This window comes from Saccopteryx leptura, chromosome 13 (assembly GCF_036850995.1).
Source record: "Saccopteryx leptura isolate mSacLep1 chromosome 13, mSacLep1_pri_phased_curated, whole genome shotgun sequence".
Classification (NCBI taxonomy): Eukaryota; Metazoa; Chordata; class Mammalia; order Chiroptera; family Emballonuridae; genus Saccopteryx; species Saccopteryx leptura.
Window position 1 is genome coordinate 33505973 of NC_089515.1, and position 16863 is coordinate 33522835.

General features: G+C 41.0%; 1 protein-coding gene across 1 annotated transcript in view; it reads right to left on the minus strand.

Moving 5' to 3' along the window:
- Window positions 1–309: 309 nt before the first annotated feature.
- Window positions 310–16863, minus strand: part of LGI1 (leucine rich glioma inactivated 1) — a 47540-nt gene continuing 30986 nt past the window's right edge. The window contains exons 5-8 of the mRNA XM_066355466.1: window positions 10052–10123; window positions 7373–7542; window positions 6294–6458; window positions 310–2154 (exon numbers count right to left, since the gene is read on the minus strand). Coding sequence (XP_066211563.1) covers window positions 1319–2154; window positions 6294–6458; window positions 7373–7542; window positions 10052–10123 — 1243 coding nt within the window. The 3' untranslated portion in view covers window positions 310–1318. The remainder of the gene's footprint in view (window positions 2155–6293; window positions 6459–7372; window positions 7543–10051; window positions 10124–16863) is intronic.

Consider the following 16863-nt stretch of genomic DNA (forward strand, 5'->3'; position numbering starts at 1 on the left):
CAACGCTGGTGATCCAGGAGCAGAGATTTAGGAAATCAAATGTGAGTTTCCTGGGCACTCTGTAGCATATCAGTAATGTATCAAAATTGGTCTCTAGCCTGACCAGGCGGTGGTGCAGTGGATAGAGCGTTGGACTGGGATGCGGAAGGACCCAGGTTCGAGACCCCAAGGTTACCAGCTTGAGTGCGGGCTCATCTGGTTTGAGCAAAAAGCTCACCAGCTTGAACCCAAGGTCGCTGGCTCCAGCAAGGCGTTACTCAGTCTGCTGAAGCCCCGCAGTCAAGGCACATATGAGAAAGCAATCAATGAACAACTAAGCAGTCGCAACGCGCAACAAAAAACTAATGATTGATGCTTCTCATCTCTCCGTTCCTGTCTATCCCTCTCTCTGACTCTTTCTCTGTCTCTGAAAAAAAAAAAAAATTTGGTCTCTAGATGTGAAGTATCCTTGGTCAGATCGAGAGTCCTTTATTTCAGGTATAGTTGAAGCAAGTGCTATTAGCAATCAACCTCTGTCAGTTGTCAGCAGTTGTCAGATGATTCTAGAGCAGACATTTAGAAAGTCTCTGAATAGGGTTTTTAAAATCCAAAATCTTGGCTTTAGCTTCTCCTATTAGTTGTTTGAATGATCGCTGTAGCCAGAGCTATTGGACAAGAAAGGATGGGTGTTATTGTTCTTTATTTCAAATTAGTCTTCATGTAATAAGCAAACTACTCTACCCTTATTTTACTTTGTCGCTACTCTGCCTCAAAGTGTTCCTGAAAACTACAACCTTTGGAAACACCCTTGAATGTTCAAAATCAGCTGATAAGCCTGTTCATAAATCATGAGCACTCAATGTCTGTTTCACCTTCAGTATTATTCATAAATCAACTCTTGACTCAAATATATCCTTATTGTATAAAATTATTTCCTCAACACACCAGCACTAAGAAGAAACTCCCATAAATAATTACCTTTGGGATATGAAAGAAAATGTAAACATTTTATTTGGCAGTTGTTTCTGAACACATGAATAAATAAATGGAAAAGTACATATTAATATTTCTTTTTGAAGTAACAGATACCATTAAGTGCTTATTTACACATCTTCCCTGCAAAGAAAAGTTACACAATTAAATTTTTTCTTATAAAAGGTAACTTCCCATACCACTGGACTGGACAGTTAAAGATGGAGATACTGGTAGTGCTTGGTTCTAGCAGTCTCAGTTCGAAAGGCATTCATTTGCGAGTGTGATAAGAAGAGTCATCATGCATTGAGTTCATCCGGACCATGTACTGTAGAAAGTTTTTGATAGCAGCCACAGGATTTGTGTGTCATGCGCTTAAGTCAACTATGACATGTTTGTAAATCTGTGTATTTCCCTTAAAACTGGAAGCAAAAAGAAAATTACGTTTATTAATGGATACATGTGTGAATGATCTTGGTGCCTGAACATTTAATTCCTGAAATTTCACAAATCTGGCTTTCTCTGCATCCCAGTTATACACTTGAGTAAAAGAATAATCACTTCCAAGTATTGCATATTGATAGTTATTTATCTGAAGAGGCTGGAATACCATAGATCCTCGTGACGGCATCCTCTGAATATCCTGAAAGGAGGAGCCTCCCCATTTCATTACTTTGGAATCACCAATGAATCTTGTCAAGCAAATGTACACGTCCCCTTTCACTGAGAAGTGTTTTACAGCATATATGTCCTCCATGTTAGGGATGTCAGTTTGATTAATGAATAATTGTGATGCTTTGTTCCACTGATAAATTACAGGACGCTGGGAACTACTGGACAGGATTAAATGAGGTGTTCTGAGTGCCTGAGATGTTCTGGCTATTTCTAGATATTCCACATCAGTATCCCTGTACCACGCGTGTAAAGATTGATGGGAGTAGAATCCGTTTCCATTCCATTTGTAAATGGTAGTAAAACCAGCTTTTGAACTGTCAGCGACAACAAAGTACCAGCTGTTTTCAATCTTGAATGTTTCAATGTCATTGGGTTTTCGGATTTTGAGAATTTCGATATCCTGGATTTTTATGAATTTATTTGCAAAACTGTCTCGCTTATAGATGTGAGAGCCGCCAAACAGCTGGGCCACAATAACGTAGAGTTGAGTTTCAATGACTATAGGCTTGCACACTACAGTGGACGTGCCTGAAAAGACAAATGAGAAATTAGTTGGATGGTCATCCTCTTTGGAGCATGCAAACATTGTCATGTCACATCCAACGTGTACTAGATGTTCAGGACAACATAGCTAGAGCTTGAGTTTTCTTCTCTCATTTCTTGCAGAAATGCTTTCCTTACACATCATGAGTTAATCTTTGTAACTGCAGTGAAAATGGCCACTTAGTGAGCACCTACTATGCGCTTTACCAAATTATCTCATGAAAATGTCCTAACATACAGATGATGTATTGTAGAATTGTGAACCCGAAACCTATACAATTTTATTAGCCAGTCACCACAATAAATTCAATAAAAATGAAAACATAAATAAAATTAAAATGCCAAAAAAAAAAAGAAAAGATTTTCCTAACAAGCTTAAATGATAAATATTGTCTTCCCTTTTGCAGATGAGCAGACTGAAGCTCAGAGAAGTTCGGTGCTTCTAGGAGAAGGCAGAGGTGGGATTCGAACCCAGGCCTACCGCATAGCAGTGGGGTGGGCAGCTAGGTCTTCCAGAGCTTCCATCTTGGGCTTGAACCCCAGAAAGTTCTAGAAGTTCTGAGAGGTGGCCAGGACAGCCCACAGCTCTACCTGTAAATGGTTTGCTCTCAGTATGAACTGCTCTTGCTCTAGAATAACCTGACTTTCCCCTGAGAAAGAAAAGTGATGCCACGTGTCATTTTTCTAAATCTTCAGGTCACTGATGGCAGAAGAGAAGAGAAGGAAGAGGACATACACAATGCCTGTGAATGTTACTCTAGGAAATCTAGAGAACAACATGAGGTCTGTCAGTGGGCTAGCTCAGTATCCTTTCGGTAAGACTTTAATATTTATTCATAGAGTCCGATCTCCTAGAGGGAGCCTGACTCTAGGAAATCGGAGAAGAGACAAGGGCAAATCTAGGCCTCAGCACTTTTCTGATGCAGTTTGGGCGGTTTTGAGGCAGTAAGTTCTGTATCGACTCTTTCTCCTAATTGGCTCCATTTATAGGCAAAATTATGCTATTTGTGACCCTTTCCAGGACTCACCGGATTGTGTGACCTTGGGAAAATTACTTAACTTCTTTGGGATTCAGCTTTTTGTTCTGTACAAAGAGGGTTGGGACCAGATCAGGGACGGCCACTAGATTTCAGCTATGTACCCATATTGATGGACCGAGTGATAATAGTGACTGCCTGCGGAGCTGTGTTGAGAAGGTTTCTGTGGCCACGTCTGCACTCTGCAAGAAAGAGCACCGCAGTTTCTTGCACTGCAAGAATGATTAGCAACTTCTGTCTGCTGGAGAGGGAAGAGATGGTGGCCGCATATGTGACATCTGTGTCATTTTATACTAGATGATGTGTTCTGATGTCTGCAAATAGATGATTCATTTCTCTTTCAAGTACTCATATAAAGATTCATTCAAAGCGATTGGTGGACTGAACACAAGTAAGAAAAGCCTGGTTTAAACTACATAGAGCCCTGCTGTAATCCATTGGAAAAGTAGGGGGGCTGAGGGAGAAAGGGAAAAATCGTCTTCCTCCTTAAGAAGGAGATTCTAAAAGGGTCTCCGTTTGGAGGGGATTCCTTCATGTGGCTATCTCAGTCTCAAGCAAGCCCCAGACCTCTACTGATGCTTTGAGCAATGGGGCTGATGGCCACCAATGAAATCTCATTGTGATTCTCTCTGGCTTGTCTAGGAGCTTTTAGGAGCAATTCAAAAGATGTTAGAAGCGAAAGGTGATGCAAACATTTCTGAGGGTGTCCTGTGTTCTAATTTATTTATTTATTTTTTAAATTTTTTATTTATTTATTTTTTACAGAGACAGAGAGTGAGTCAGAGAGAGGGATAGACAGGGACTGACAGACAGAAACAGAGAGAGATGAGAAGCATCAATCATCAGTTTTTCATTGCGCATTGCAACACCTTAGTTGTTCATTGATTGCTTTCTCATATGTGCCTTGACCGCGGGCCTTCAGCAGACCGAGTAACCCCTTGCTGGAGCCAGTGACCTTGGGTCCAAGCTGGTGGGCTTTTCCTCAAACCAGATGAGCCCGCACTCAAGCTGGCGACCTCGGGGTCTCGAACCTGGGTCCTCTGCATCCCAGTCCGATGCTCTATCCACTGCACCACCGCCTGGTCGGGCCTGTGTTCTAATTTATGACTTAAAATTTTTTAAGTTGTTTAAATGAGAAAAGAACCTAAGTAAAAGTTTTCATGGAAAAAACATTGGTTTCCATGGTTCAATTTAAATGTAAAAAAAAATACTATAAGGAGGTTTGTTTGTCACTGCAAGCGTCCTCAGAGCTTGTGTTGCTTTCTTTTTTTTTCTCTCGGAGCCTCTAGTATATATTATTATGAATCTTCAACAGGAGGATATGGTTCACAGATTTATTGGACTACAAAACTTTTTGTCACAGGCTTACATTAACATTTTGCAAAAGTAAGGTTTATGCAATGAAGTTTAAACCTCCTTATTTTATTTTATTTTATTTTATTTTTTTTTAAATAAATTTTTATTAATGGTAATGGGATGACATTAATAAATCAGGGTACATATATTCAAAGAAAACATGTCTAGGTTATTTTGTCATTAAATTATGTTGCATACCCCTCGCCCAAAGTCAGATTGTCCTTTGCCACCCTCTATCTAGTTCTCTGTGCCCCTCCCCCTCCCCCTAACTCTCCCCCTGTCCTCCCTCCCCCCACCCCTGGTAACCACCACACTCTTGTCCATGTCTCTTAGTCTCATTTTTATGTTCCACCAATGTATGGAATCATGTAGTTCTTGTTTTTTTCTGATTTACTTATTTCACTCCTTATAATGTTATCAAGATCCCACCATTTTGCTGTAAATGATCTGATGTCATCGTTTCTTATGGCTGAGTAGTATTCCATAGTGTATATGTGCCACATCTTCTTTATCCAGTCTTCTATTGAAGGGCTTTTTGGTTGTTTCCATGTCTTGGCCACTGTGAACAGTGCTGCAATGAATATGGGGCTACATGTGTCTTCACGTATCAATGTTTCTGAGGTTTTGGGGTATATACCCAGTAGAGGGATTGCTGGGTCATAAGGTAGTTCTATTTGCAGTTTTTTGAGGAACCACCATACTTTCCTCCATAATGGTTGTACTACTTTACAGTCCCACCAACAGTGAATGAGGGTTCCTTTTTCTCCACAGCCTCTCCAACATTTGCTATTACCCGTCTTGTTGATCATAGCTAATCTAACAGGGGTGAGGTGGTATCTCATTGTAGTTTTGATTTGCATTTCCCTAATAACTAATGAAGCTGAGCATTTTTTCATATATCTGTTGGCCATTTGTATCTCTTCCTGGGAGAAGTGTCTATTCATGTCTTCTTCCCATTTTTTTATTGGATTGTTTGTTTGTTTGTTGTTGAGTTTTATGAGTTCTTTGTAAATTTTGGAAATTAGGCCCTTATCTGAGCTGTTGTTTGAAAATATCATTTCCCATTTAGTTGGCTGTCTGTTTATTTTTATATCAGTTTCTCTTGCTGAGCAAAAACTTTTTATTCTGATGTAGTCCCATTCATTTATCTTTGCCTTCACTTCTCTTGCCATTGGAGTCAAGTTCATAAAATGTTCTTTAAAACCCAGGTCCATGAGTTTAGTACCTATGTCTTCTTCTATGTACTTTATTGTTTCAGGTCTTATATTTAGGTCTTTGATCCATTTTGAATTAATTTTAGTACACGGGGACAGGCTGTAGTCGATAAACCTCCTTATTTTAAAGTTAAGAAAAATAGGGGCCCAGTGAGAGTGAGTGGTTTACCCAGTTTGTGGCAGAACCTGGATTAGAAGTCATGATTCCTAGTCCAATACCTTTTCTTTGAAGAAAAATTATCCACCTGTTATTGCATATTTCCTAAATTAGGTTCTATGCTGTTTCTTGAATATATGATTGCATTATCTCTAACAATCCTGTGAGTTGGATATTATTATTATTTTCATTTTACAGGTGAAGAAATTAAGATTTAGGGAGCAATTTTGGGTTAATTAATAAATGGTTGAGTTGATATTCAAATGTCTCTAAAGCTGCCCAATGTCACTCATCTATTCCTATTGCCCTTGGCCCAAGCGGCTTAACTTTCCACTCAAAATATGACCCGGCTTTTCATACCTGTAATGTTGTCATAATTCCGGAAGGTCTTTTCTACGTGGTCCCATTCAAGAAAAATGCATTTTCCAGTGAAAGGCTGAGCAATGACTACATATTCATCGTTCATATAAGAAAAAGTGTCTATGGACAATGATTGATAAGGCAAGTCTTGAGACTTTGCAAATTCTGCAAAAATAGAAAATAATGATGAGTACTCCCTTGGCTAGATCTCAAATGTCCATGACAAATGCATTCATCTTTGAAAAATAGTAAAATGGCAATTTTACTCTGTTTTTAAATGCATGAAGTTTTAATGGTTCATTATATATATATATATATATATATATATATATATATATATATATATATATATATAATTTTTTTTTTTTTTTTGTATTTTTATAAAGCTGGAAACGGGGAGAGACAGTCAGACAGACTCCCGCATGCACCCGACCGGGATCCACCTGGCACGCCCACCAGGGGCGATGCTCTGCCCACCAGGGGGCGATGCTCTGCCCCTCCGGGGCGTCGCTCTGTCGCGACCAGAGCCGAGACTCGAGCGCCTGGGGCAGAGGCCAAGGAGCCATCCCCAGCGCCCGGGCCATCTTTGCTCCAATGGAGCCTTGGCTACGAGAGGGGAAGAGAGAGACAGAGAGGAAGGAGAGGGGGAGGGGTGGAGAATCAAATGGGCACTTCTCCTGTGTGCCCTGGCCGGGAATCGAACCTGGGACTTCTGCATGCCAGGCCGATGCTCTACCACTGAGCCAACCGGCCAGGGCTGGTTCATAATATTTTAAAAATTAAATTGCCTAGTTTTTAAATTTTTTTTCATTGATTTGAGAGAAAGAGAGAAAGCATTGACTCATTGTTCCACTTAGTTGTTCCATTTAGTTGTGCGCTCATTGACTGCTTCTCATATGTGCCCTGACTGGGGATCAAACACACGACCTTAGTGTGCCCAGTTGATACTCTATCCACTGAAGCACCTGGCCAGGACCTTAGTTTGTTTTTAAGACATAAAATAAATCAGTTCCTGCACACACACAAAAATGTAGCCCTTCTTTCAATGGTACGAGGTGGAATGATTTGGAACACATTACCTGTAATGATACAATCAAAATCCTTGGGGGAGAGGCTATTGATTTTGCGCTTCTTGTACTCTGGAGGGCCTTCGCAGTAGATGTCTTCAACGGTTGCGTTGGTGTGGCCTAGCCATTCCACTAGCCACTTCAGTTTACAGTCACAATTAAATGAATTCCCTCTCAGGTCCCTGGAAGACAAACTTCAGCTGCTTTTTCCTCTCTGCGAGTCCTACCTTCAGAAATATGACTTCTATTTCAGTAGTTAACATGTGCAGAATGCCTCATAATCTACCTTGAACCTGACTGATTCACTCTGGGCCACAGCCACCACAGGGCTCCTTTGCAGGCCACCCTGGTCAAAGGAACCTCATAACTTATTTCTTATTGGATTCGAAGGTAGCTGGGTCTAGAGCTGTGCTGTCCATAGAAATATAACGTGAACATACGTATCTAAAATTTCCTATAGGCACATTAAAAAAGTAAAAAGAGACAGATGAAGTTAATTTTCATAGTATGTTTTATTTATCCCAACACATACAAAATACTGTCATTTTGATGTATAGTCATTATAAAATTATTAATAAAATACTTTATATTCTTTTTTTTATACTAAGTCATTGAAGTCAATGCGTATTTTGTATTTATTGCATATCTCAATTGGGACACTGAATTTTCATCAGAAATACCTGATCTGTTCTTAGAATTAATAAAATTTCAGTTAAGGCAAAAACCAGATTCACATACCCCAGTTATTGCAAACAGGTTTAAAAGTTTTCCAATAATTAAACCAAGAATCAGTTTTCAAAATTAAATTTAGTTTTTTACTCAATTACACACAAGGAACACATTTCAAGTGCTCTGTGACCGCACGTGTGGTGTGGTTACCATATCGGACAGCGCAGGTCTAGAGGAGAGGGAGGATGTAGTGATTATTGTATCATAGTTAATGAAGTCAAGTGAGTTATTTGCTTTTCTTCTTCCTCACAGACATAATTAATCCTGACCTTATTTCATGGTTTACAAATTCAATTTTAATAGGAAATGACTTTGCTGCAGCAGAGTTAACACAGACATGCAATAGTTCATGTTCATAATAAACTATACAGCTAGACAGTTTAAATTTCCACATATGATCCCAACTCACCACGTTCTGTTTATTTGCATTGCCTTTGTTCATAAATTCCATCTCCTTCCTAGAACCTTTCTTCATCACACAGAATTCCTAAGATAGGTATTACCTACTCTTCCCAGAGAACATACATCATTCTTAAATGTTGAAGCTTTAAAATTATTTTTAGGAAGACAGTCAAGAAAACCAAGAAATCCACTAAAAGGAAAGATGCCATAGATCCTTGTACTTCTTAGGTAATTCTTGATTTGGGCATATTTAGGTAGGCCTAAGAGGCCAGACCCATCATGGGATTCCCTGGAGAGATTGAGACAATTTACTGGGTTTATTTTATTTTATTTTTTTTGTTAGTGTGAGGTACAGGCTGACACAAGGTATAAGTCAAAGGGTCCCCCATAAAGCTGTATCTCCAACTAGGCCACGGAGTGTCATCTAACTTCTAAGACATGCCCAGTACTGACCTCATCTCCCAAGAATATTCTGATCCAGAATAAGAAGTATCAACTTTTCTGGGCTATTGTAAACCAGAGCAGATAACCGTGGTCTGTTCAAGACTTTCTTGGAAGTGTCCTGATCTAGCACTCTCTTGGAAATAAACCATTATTCAGGAATTGGGGTAACAGGCATGGAGGAGGGGCTGGGGGAATACTACAAGGAACAAAGAAAGTTTTTCATTAGCTTCTGATTTGAAGTTAAATACTGAGTTTAGGAGAAAATACTTGACTCAGATTTTTTGTTAATGGAGAAAAGTTGTTTTGAATAGTGTATAGCAAAGTACCTGAATAATAAGGAAACTTTTGTTTTCATATATCCATTCATTTGCTTTTGTGTTCTACCTTATGGCATTTAAATACCTTTCTAATGTTCTGGAAAGCACTTAATGAAGCTAAATTGCTTTGGAGAGGGTTAGGCATATATTACTTGCTTTGCTTACAGCAAGATACACACATTCCTTACAAAGATCTTTCACTCTGAGGCTTAAAAGTCAAAGTTTGAAAGCTCTTTTGTTTGAAAAGGGGTCAAAAATAATTAAGTTCATTCCCTTCCTGGGGCTTAAGCCAAATTCCTGGGGATTAAGCCTAGAGCTGTTGTTCAGTCGAATAAGAGAAAAGGCAAACTTTCCTCCCTCCCCCCACTTCCTGCTTCATTTCTCTATTGACTGACCAACCCATGGGTGTAACCTTTCATCTCGACTCTGTCAGTTTCCCAGACTCCTTTATGTTTTTCCTTTGTAGCCCCATTGCCTGGACCTCATGGGAAAAAAGGCATCTTGAGATTTTTATCTGGGCCTCCTCTTCCCACTCCTCGAAATCCCTTATCATGACCCCCTCCCTTACAGACACATTTTGTCAAAGGAACGCCTGGGCACGATATTTTCAGAATTTCCAGTGGTGAATATACCATAGAAGACAAACATTAGTCCACGTAAATTTTAAATTCAAGCCAACTTAAATTCTAAAGTTCGAATTCAATTTTAAAGCCAATTAAGACTTTAGTTATCAATACCAGGCTTCTTTGTTAACTATTGCAAAATAATTAATCAAGAGTGATTTTGTAGGTCCTCTTACACATTTGTTAAAGAATCCAGGCCTTTGAAAATATCTTTTGGTAGCGTCTGGAGATTGTTGTTTGCAAGGCTCCTGGGAGGGAAAAAAGAGTGATGTAAACTGTAGTCATAAACTAAATAAATGTATTTTATAAAGCTGAGTTATGCATTCCTTTTGTTCCTCCCAAACTATACCAAATCACTTGCAGTTTCTTCTTCTGCTAAGCTACTAATCAGATTCCTGTGACTGTATTTTCATTCTTTGCCTCCTTGCTTCAACACTCACTCATTGATACTTCATGTATCATGGTTAACCTCCCATCCCCCCAAGAAAAATACCAGCAACAAAATGGTGCCCGGGAATTATTTTTCTGTTTAGGTAGATAAGAGATAAGAGATTCTCAAACATTTGGTCTCAGGATTGTCTACCAAAGATTGGCTAAATGGGTGACAGTGCCCATCTCCAAGTGCCCTGTGCCCTCACACTTAGGCTTCCCCTTCTCGTCCGTCTCTCCTCCTCCCTTGCTCCAAAGAGCAGCTAAACCTCCAACTGAAAGTACTAATAGCTCCAGAGTTTAGGGGGCTTGTCTAATCTATCCCTTTACCAGCACATCCTTTCTTCTTTCCAAAGTACACACCCCTCTTTCTACATTTTCCCCCTTGAGTTCCATTCATTTCATCTCAGAAGATAGATTTCTAACAAATATCCATCCATCCATCCATCCATCCATCCACCCATCCTTCCTCTTTAATCACCTCCTTTCTCTTTCTTCCAGTTCTTACCCTATTACCACCAACAATTGTTTTCTATTTCTCCTTCTATTGTTCTTCCATGAATCACTAGAATGATTCTAGTCAAGGTCAGACAGTATGAGACAATCCTGACAGTATCAAGAAAAGGGGAATGTGTCCATACTGCAGAAATATGAGGAAGGGTTCTAGGTACTGGTAATTTTTTATTAAAAAAATTTTTATTGATTGATTTTAGAGAGAGAAGAAGGAGAGAGAGAGAGAAACTAATTTATGTTGTTCCAATTATTCATGCATTCTTGGTTGATTCTTGTATGTACCTTGACCAAGGAATGACCTACAACCTTGGCAACTTTTAGCATATCAGGACAATGCTCCAACAAACTGAGCTAGCTAACCAGGACAGTTTTCTATCTTTTTAACCAGCCTTGTATGTATTCATGTTTTATATACTTTTCTATGTCTTCCACCTCCTCTAATTAATATGAGATTTCCCAAGTGTAAACATTCAAGACTTTCAAAACCTATTTTTAAGTTAATTATGTTGTTTTTCTGAGTTTTGGAAATTACAGCTAGATTGGAAAACATTTCTCCATGAACCTTGGCACATAAGAGTGAGAAGTGAGTCAGAATGTTCCCATATCAGTGACAGTCTGTTTTATGGTGGAGGGTATATAGATGTGGAGTCGTTCTGGGCTTGGTTTGAATTCTGAGTTCACTGTTTACTGCTGGTCTGATTTAGTTATGCATCTTCTCTAAGACTCAGTTTGTTCATTTGTAAATGGAAGAATAATACTTCATGATATAAGATTGTTAGAAGAAGTAAATGAGATAACTGAAGATGGTATTTGGGTTTTGGATTACTCTCTAAGTTAAGGTGACCAATCGTCCTCCTCTAGGGAGGACAGCCCTTCTTTTGTAAGTTCCATCCTCCCTCAAAAAGTGTCCTCCTACATGTCCTCCTTTTTGATATTGGAAGACTAATCTGTAAATGTCCTATTTGATCGATGCAGAATCAATCCATTGTGTGTGATGTGATGTATTTGTATCTAAATGAGTACTTTTTTCTTACAATTATTGTTAAAAATTAATAGGCATGTAAGCATAATTACAATATAAAATATTATAAATGTTTTTATTATGCATTTATCATATTATAGTGTATTATTGTTGCAATGAATAAAATGTTTCTTTTATTTATGATATTGTTTTCTTCAATTTATTTTTGTCCTCCTTTTCATTGTAAAAAAGTTGGTCACCTTACTCTAAGTGTATCTGAGAGAAGGAATAAGGGAAAAAGGGGGCTTCTGCTTGTCCATTGCCCATTAAACAAGATTGAGAAAACTGACCATCCAAATGAACTGCTACAACTGTCCACTTATATATATAGTAATGGAAAAATGCTGCTAAAGAAGACTATTCAAGAGAATGTCTCCATAATTCATCTTACTGCCCGGTGGTTGAATGAAGAGATTTCCTGGTGTCTTGAACCATCCAGAGTCACTGCCAAGTTATGTCTCAATTTATTATTTAGCATAATGTGTCATAAAGTTCTCATGCTAGCATCTCCCCAGTGGACATCCCTTCCCCAGAAACCAGCCCAAACTGCACCTGGCTGCAAGACACCAGCAGCTTGGAGGAGGCCGGGTCATAGAACAATAGGCATGAAACGAAACAGCAAGTCTTGAATTACTGCTGCCTCTCGGGTTGCATAGGAAGAGGCACCACGTTTACATTACTGCCCAAGGTGGTTCTTTTAAACCACGGGGTTATCTGGGAGTGCCACTTTCTGCCAGAAGCAGTAGAGCTCTAGGCCTCACATATCCAGGGTGAAAGTTAAGGCAGAAGCAGCTGCTGAGATGGTCAGAGACAGAGAGAGACGTGAAACTCTGGGGGTTCAGGATTAGAGAGACGGTCATTTTTTTAAGATGAAGGATTTGTAATTAACAGATTTGGGAGATGTGTTGATGGCAGGCTGGTCTGTGCTGTAAAATGAGGTATTATGCTTCCTGAGGACGTCCCGGAGGCTCTTGCCCAAGGGGTCAGAGGACGGGGGAGGCAGGGCAATATGAGGAGTGTCAGAGGGAAAAATGGGGGATGGATTTACCGCACTCAATCAGACCTCTTCCCTGCTCCATCCCCAAAATTCAATCAGACACTGACTCACAGTGGACTCTTCCTCAAGGAGACAAGATGGAAACTCATGTGTAGGAATGGGGAAGGGTGGGCATGAGAAAGCTGCCTTAAGTCATAAAAAAGGAGCAGAAACAAGAGGAAGTAAGATTCAGAAATGAGAGGGAGACTCCTGGATGCCCAATGAATTGGAGTTTAGAGAACTTCCCTATGTGTCTTGGAAGCCTCAGTGACATTAGGCTGCGTTTGGAAAAGAAGAGAGCAGGCAGCAGGGACCTGAGCAGAGAATGTCTTAAGAAAGGAATGCCAACAGAGCCTGGGAAGTATTCTGCAAAAATATGTAACAGCACCCTGCTGAAAAGCAATCTTCTGGTCTGGTTTATAGGTTTGGGTGAGAGGTGCATCAGACACGCAGAAGGGGATCATCAGAGCCTGCGAAGTTCAGGAATGTGACATGTCCCCACACGTATCTTTACTGTGGCCAGTTAGGAGTTTTTAGCAATTCCCAAGGCAAGAAAGGTTGGAATTGTTAGAGATCCACTGCCCAACCAGGGAAATCTATTTATTCTAGCCTTGCCTCTAGCAGCAAAAATTGGAAACAACCTATATGTCCATCAATAAGGGATTGTGTAAATAAATGGATAGTCCATACTTAACATTGCAGGAGATTTTAAAAAATGAGGTAGACCTCTACTATTTGACATCAAATGATGCATAAGTTAAAAAAAAGGAGTTGGAGGATAGTATCTAGACTGTAATCCCCCCAGAGAGGGAGGATCTATGTCTATAGATGCATAAAGAAAGGTCTGAAAGGAGATATAACAACCACTGATGGAGCGCATAATTTGGGGTAGTTGGAATCTTTCTCTTTTGCTACATAAATGCCTGAATTGTGAGAATTTCTTTTTTTTTTTTTTTGTATGTTTCCGAAGTTGGAAATGGGGAGGCAGTCAGACAGACTCCCGCATGCGCCTGACCGGGATCCACCCGGCACGCCCACCAGGGGGCAATGCTCTGCCCATCTGGGGCATCGCTCTGTTGCAACCAGAGCCATTCTAGCACCTGAGGCAGAGGCCACAGAGTCATCCTCAGCACCTGGGCCAACTTTGCTCCAATGGAGCCTTGGCTATGGGAGGGGAAGAGAGAGACAGAGGAAGGAGAGGGGGAGGGGTGGAGAAGCAGATGGGCACTTCTCCTGTGTGCCCTGGCTGGGAATTGAACCCAGGACTCCCTCACACCAGGCCAACGTTCTATCACTGAGCAAACCGGCCAGGGCCGAGAATTTCTTTTAAAAGAAGATCTTATTTATTGATTTTACAGAGCAGGGGGAAACAAGAAATAGTTGCTTCACTCTAGCTGTTTGTTGGTTGCTTGTCGTATGTACCTTGACCAGGCGAGGCCAGGGCTTTGAACCAGTGATGTCAGAGTTCCAGGTCGGTGCTCTATATATATATACTAAGCCACCACCGGTCAGGCTGGATTGTGAGAATTTTTATTTTTGAGCATGTATTATTATTTTAAATTCAGAAGAAATAAAGAATCAAGTTGAATTTTTAAAAGGACCCCTCTATGTATGTAATGGTTCTGTGCAGTGCGGATTCAGTCAATCATTTGACAGCACTCATAAAGCTCCAAAGGTCCAGGCTGGAATGTGAATGACTGTCACGGTCAGTATTTGGGTGCCTGGGTGGTCAGAGATAATCAACCTCTTTCATGGGAGGTGATTCAGAATGGAGTTGCCTTCTTTCCCACAAGACTCCCACGCGGCCCCAGGCCCTCATCCTCCGGGGAAAGTTTAGAACTGCAGTCAGGCCAAGCTTGGAGCCATCCTTGTGGGCTCCTTGTGCCAGCCTAAAGGCAGCTTCCAGGAGGGTCTGGAGCCTCCACCAACCATCATAGGCATCTGGGGGCTTAAGAGAGAGTCCATGCAGGGGAGAACTGCCAAGGCTTCTGGGCAGGGCTACAGGGATGAGAAAGAGGCAAACTCTGTGATCCCTGCAGCCTGCTAAATTTGGTCCTTATGCAAAAAGAGGTGAATAGAATGAGATCTGGCGCCTATTACGTTATAGCAACAGCTGGAGATACTGAGATAGCATTTCTGGGGTTAGGATTAGGAGTGTTATTTTGGGGTTGATATTGGGATGATTTGATTATTCAGATTCGATCTCTACATTGAGTTTTGCCACTGGAAAGCAAAACGGAAAATCAAATTCATCAAATTTCCTGTTTCCTGGCTTCCCTCCACCTGCCCCCTTCTACATATATATGCATACATATATGCACGAACATGTGTAATAACTACTATTAGTATTTCCTTACTTCAATAATATTTGAAAAGCACAAGAGAAAAAAATGTTAAAGGAGAAAAAACAATAATTATCCAGGCAGAGGCAACCGCTGTTAAGATTTTGTCATATTTTCTTTTCATCATTAATACAAAGCCCATCTCAATGGGACATTAAAGTAGAAAACAGGTGTTTCCAGAGAACTGTTCTACTGGTCCCTACATCCTTAGATCTTCTTCTTGCTCCTGCAGTGTAAGCCTGAGTTGGTGTGGGAGAGCCCCTGACTCTGCAAAAGTCCTTTTGCTGGACAGGGATCAAATGGGTGCTGGATATTAAAACTGAATACAGCCCTGGCCGGTTGGCTCAGCGGTAGAGCGTCGGCCTAGCGTGCGGAGGACCCAGGTTCGATTCCCGGCCAGGGCACGCAGGAGAAACGCCCATTTGCTTTTCCACCCCTCCACCGCACCTTCCTCTCTGTCTCTCTCTTCCCCTCCCGCAGCCGAGGCTCCATTGGAGCAAAGAGGGCCCGGGCGCTGGGGATAGCTCTGTGGCCTCTGCTTCAGGCGCTAGAGTGGCTCTGGTCGCAACATGGCGACGCCCAGGATGGGCAGAGCATCGCCCCCTGGTGGGCAGAGCGTCGCCCCTGGTGGGCGTGCCGGGTGGATCCCGGTCAGGTGCATTCGGGAGTCTGTCTGACTGTCTCTCCCTGTTTCCAGCTTCAGAAAAAAAAATGCAAAAAACAAAAAACAAACAAACAAAAAAACTGAATACAAGTATTATCAGGAGTAAGATGAAGAAAAGTTAGAAAAATGAGGGAGAGAAAGGCAAGGACATAGAGGTAGACAGTAGAGTTGTTCGAAAAGACTTTCCACATGGTATGATTGAAGGAAACCAGGCTATTGCCCAGCGGACCCATTGCCACTCAGCCCAGCCTCAGGGTTCCCTGGACTCAGCAGCAGAGTGGGGTGCAAATGGCATATCTGGGTTGGAACTCTGGCTGTTTCCCTTTCTACAGAGTGAATGATTAGTTGGTCAGAATGATCTCCAAGTTCTATTTTAGCTCTTAGTTCGCATCTTTATACTTTTCGCCATGAGAGGCATATGGTTTTGTCTTTAATACTAATAAAATGATACTAGGAGAGGTAATAATTTTAAGCCACACAGATAGTGTCAGAGAGTTTGGCCACAGGTTTTTATAAGGAGTAAGGGGGCAGGGAATATCTGAAGGGGATGGGTGGGTGACGTTAATTGGGAAAAGAATAAAGACAAGGCAGGGAGAGGTTTGAGAAATATTTCATCAATGTTATTTTTCTAAAGGGTGATTCTGTAGTGATACCAGAAGGATTTTTTTTTTTTTACCACTGCATCCCCAGTGCCTGGCACAAGATAAGCCCTCAATGGATACTTTGAAATGAATGAATGAATGAATGAATGAATGGGGCAGGCTGGAGAGGAGGAGAGGAAGGGCACCAATCTAGACAAAGAGAGCAGAGGATGCTTCTATTGTTTCTCTTAGACCCTTGGTACCAAGGCACCGAGCTGGGGAGAAAGTAGAGCCCTGTGAATTGCTATGGTCACACACCCTCATGTCACATGGACCCGCTACTCACAAAGTGCCCCCCCTTCTTAGCCTCACCATGGCAATAATTCCAAAGCAATGTGGAAG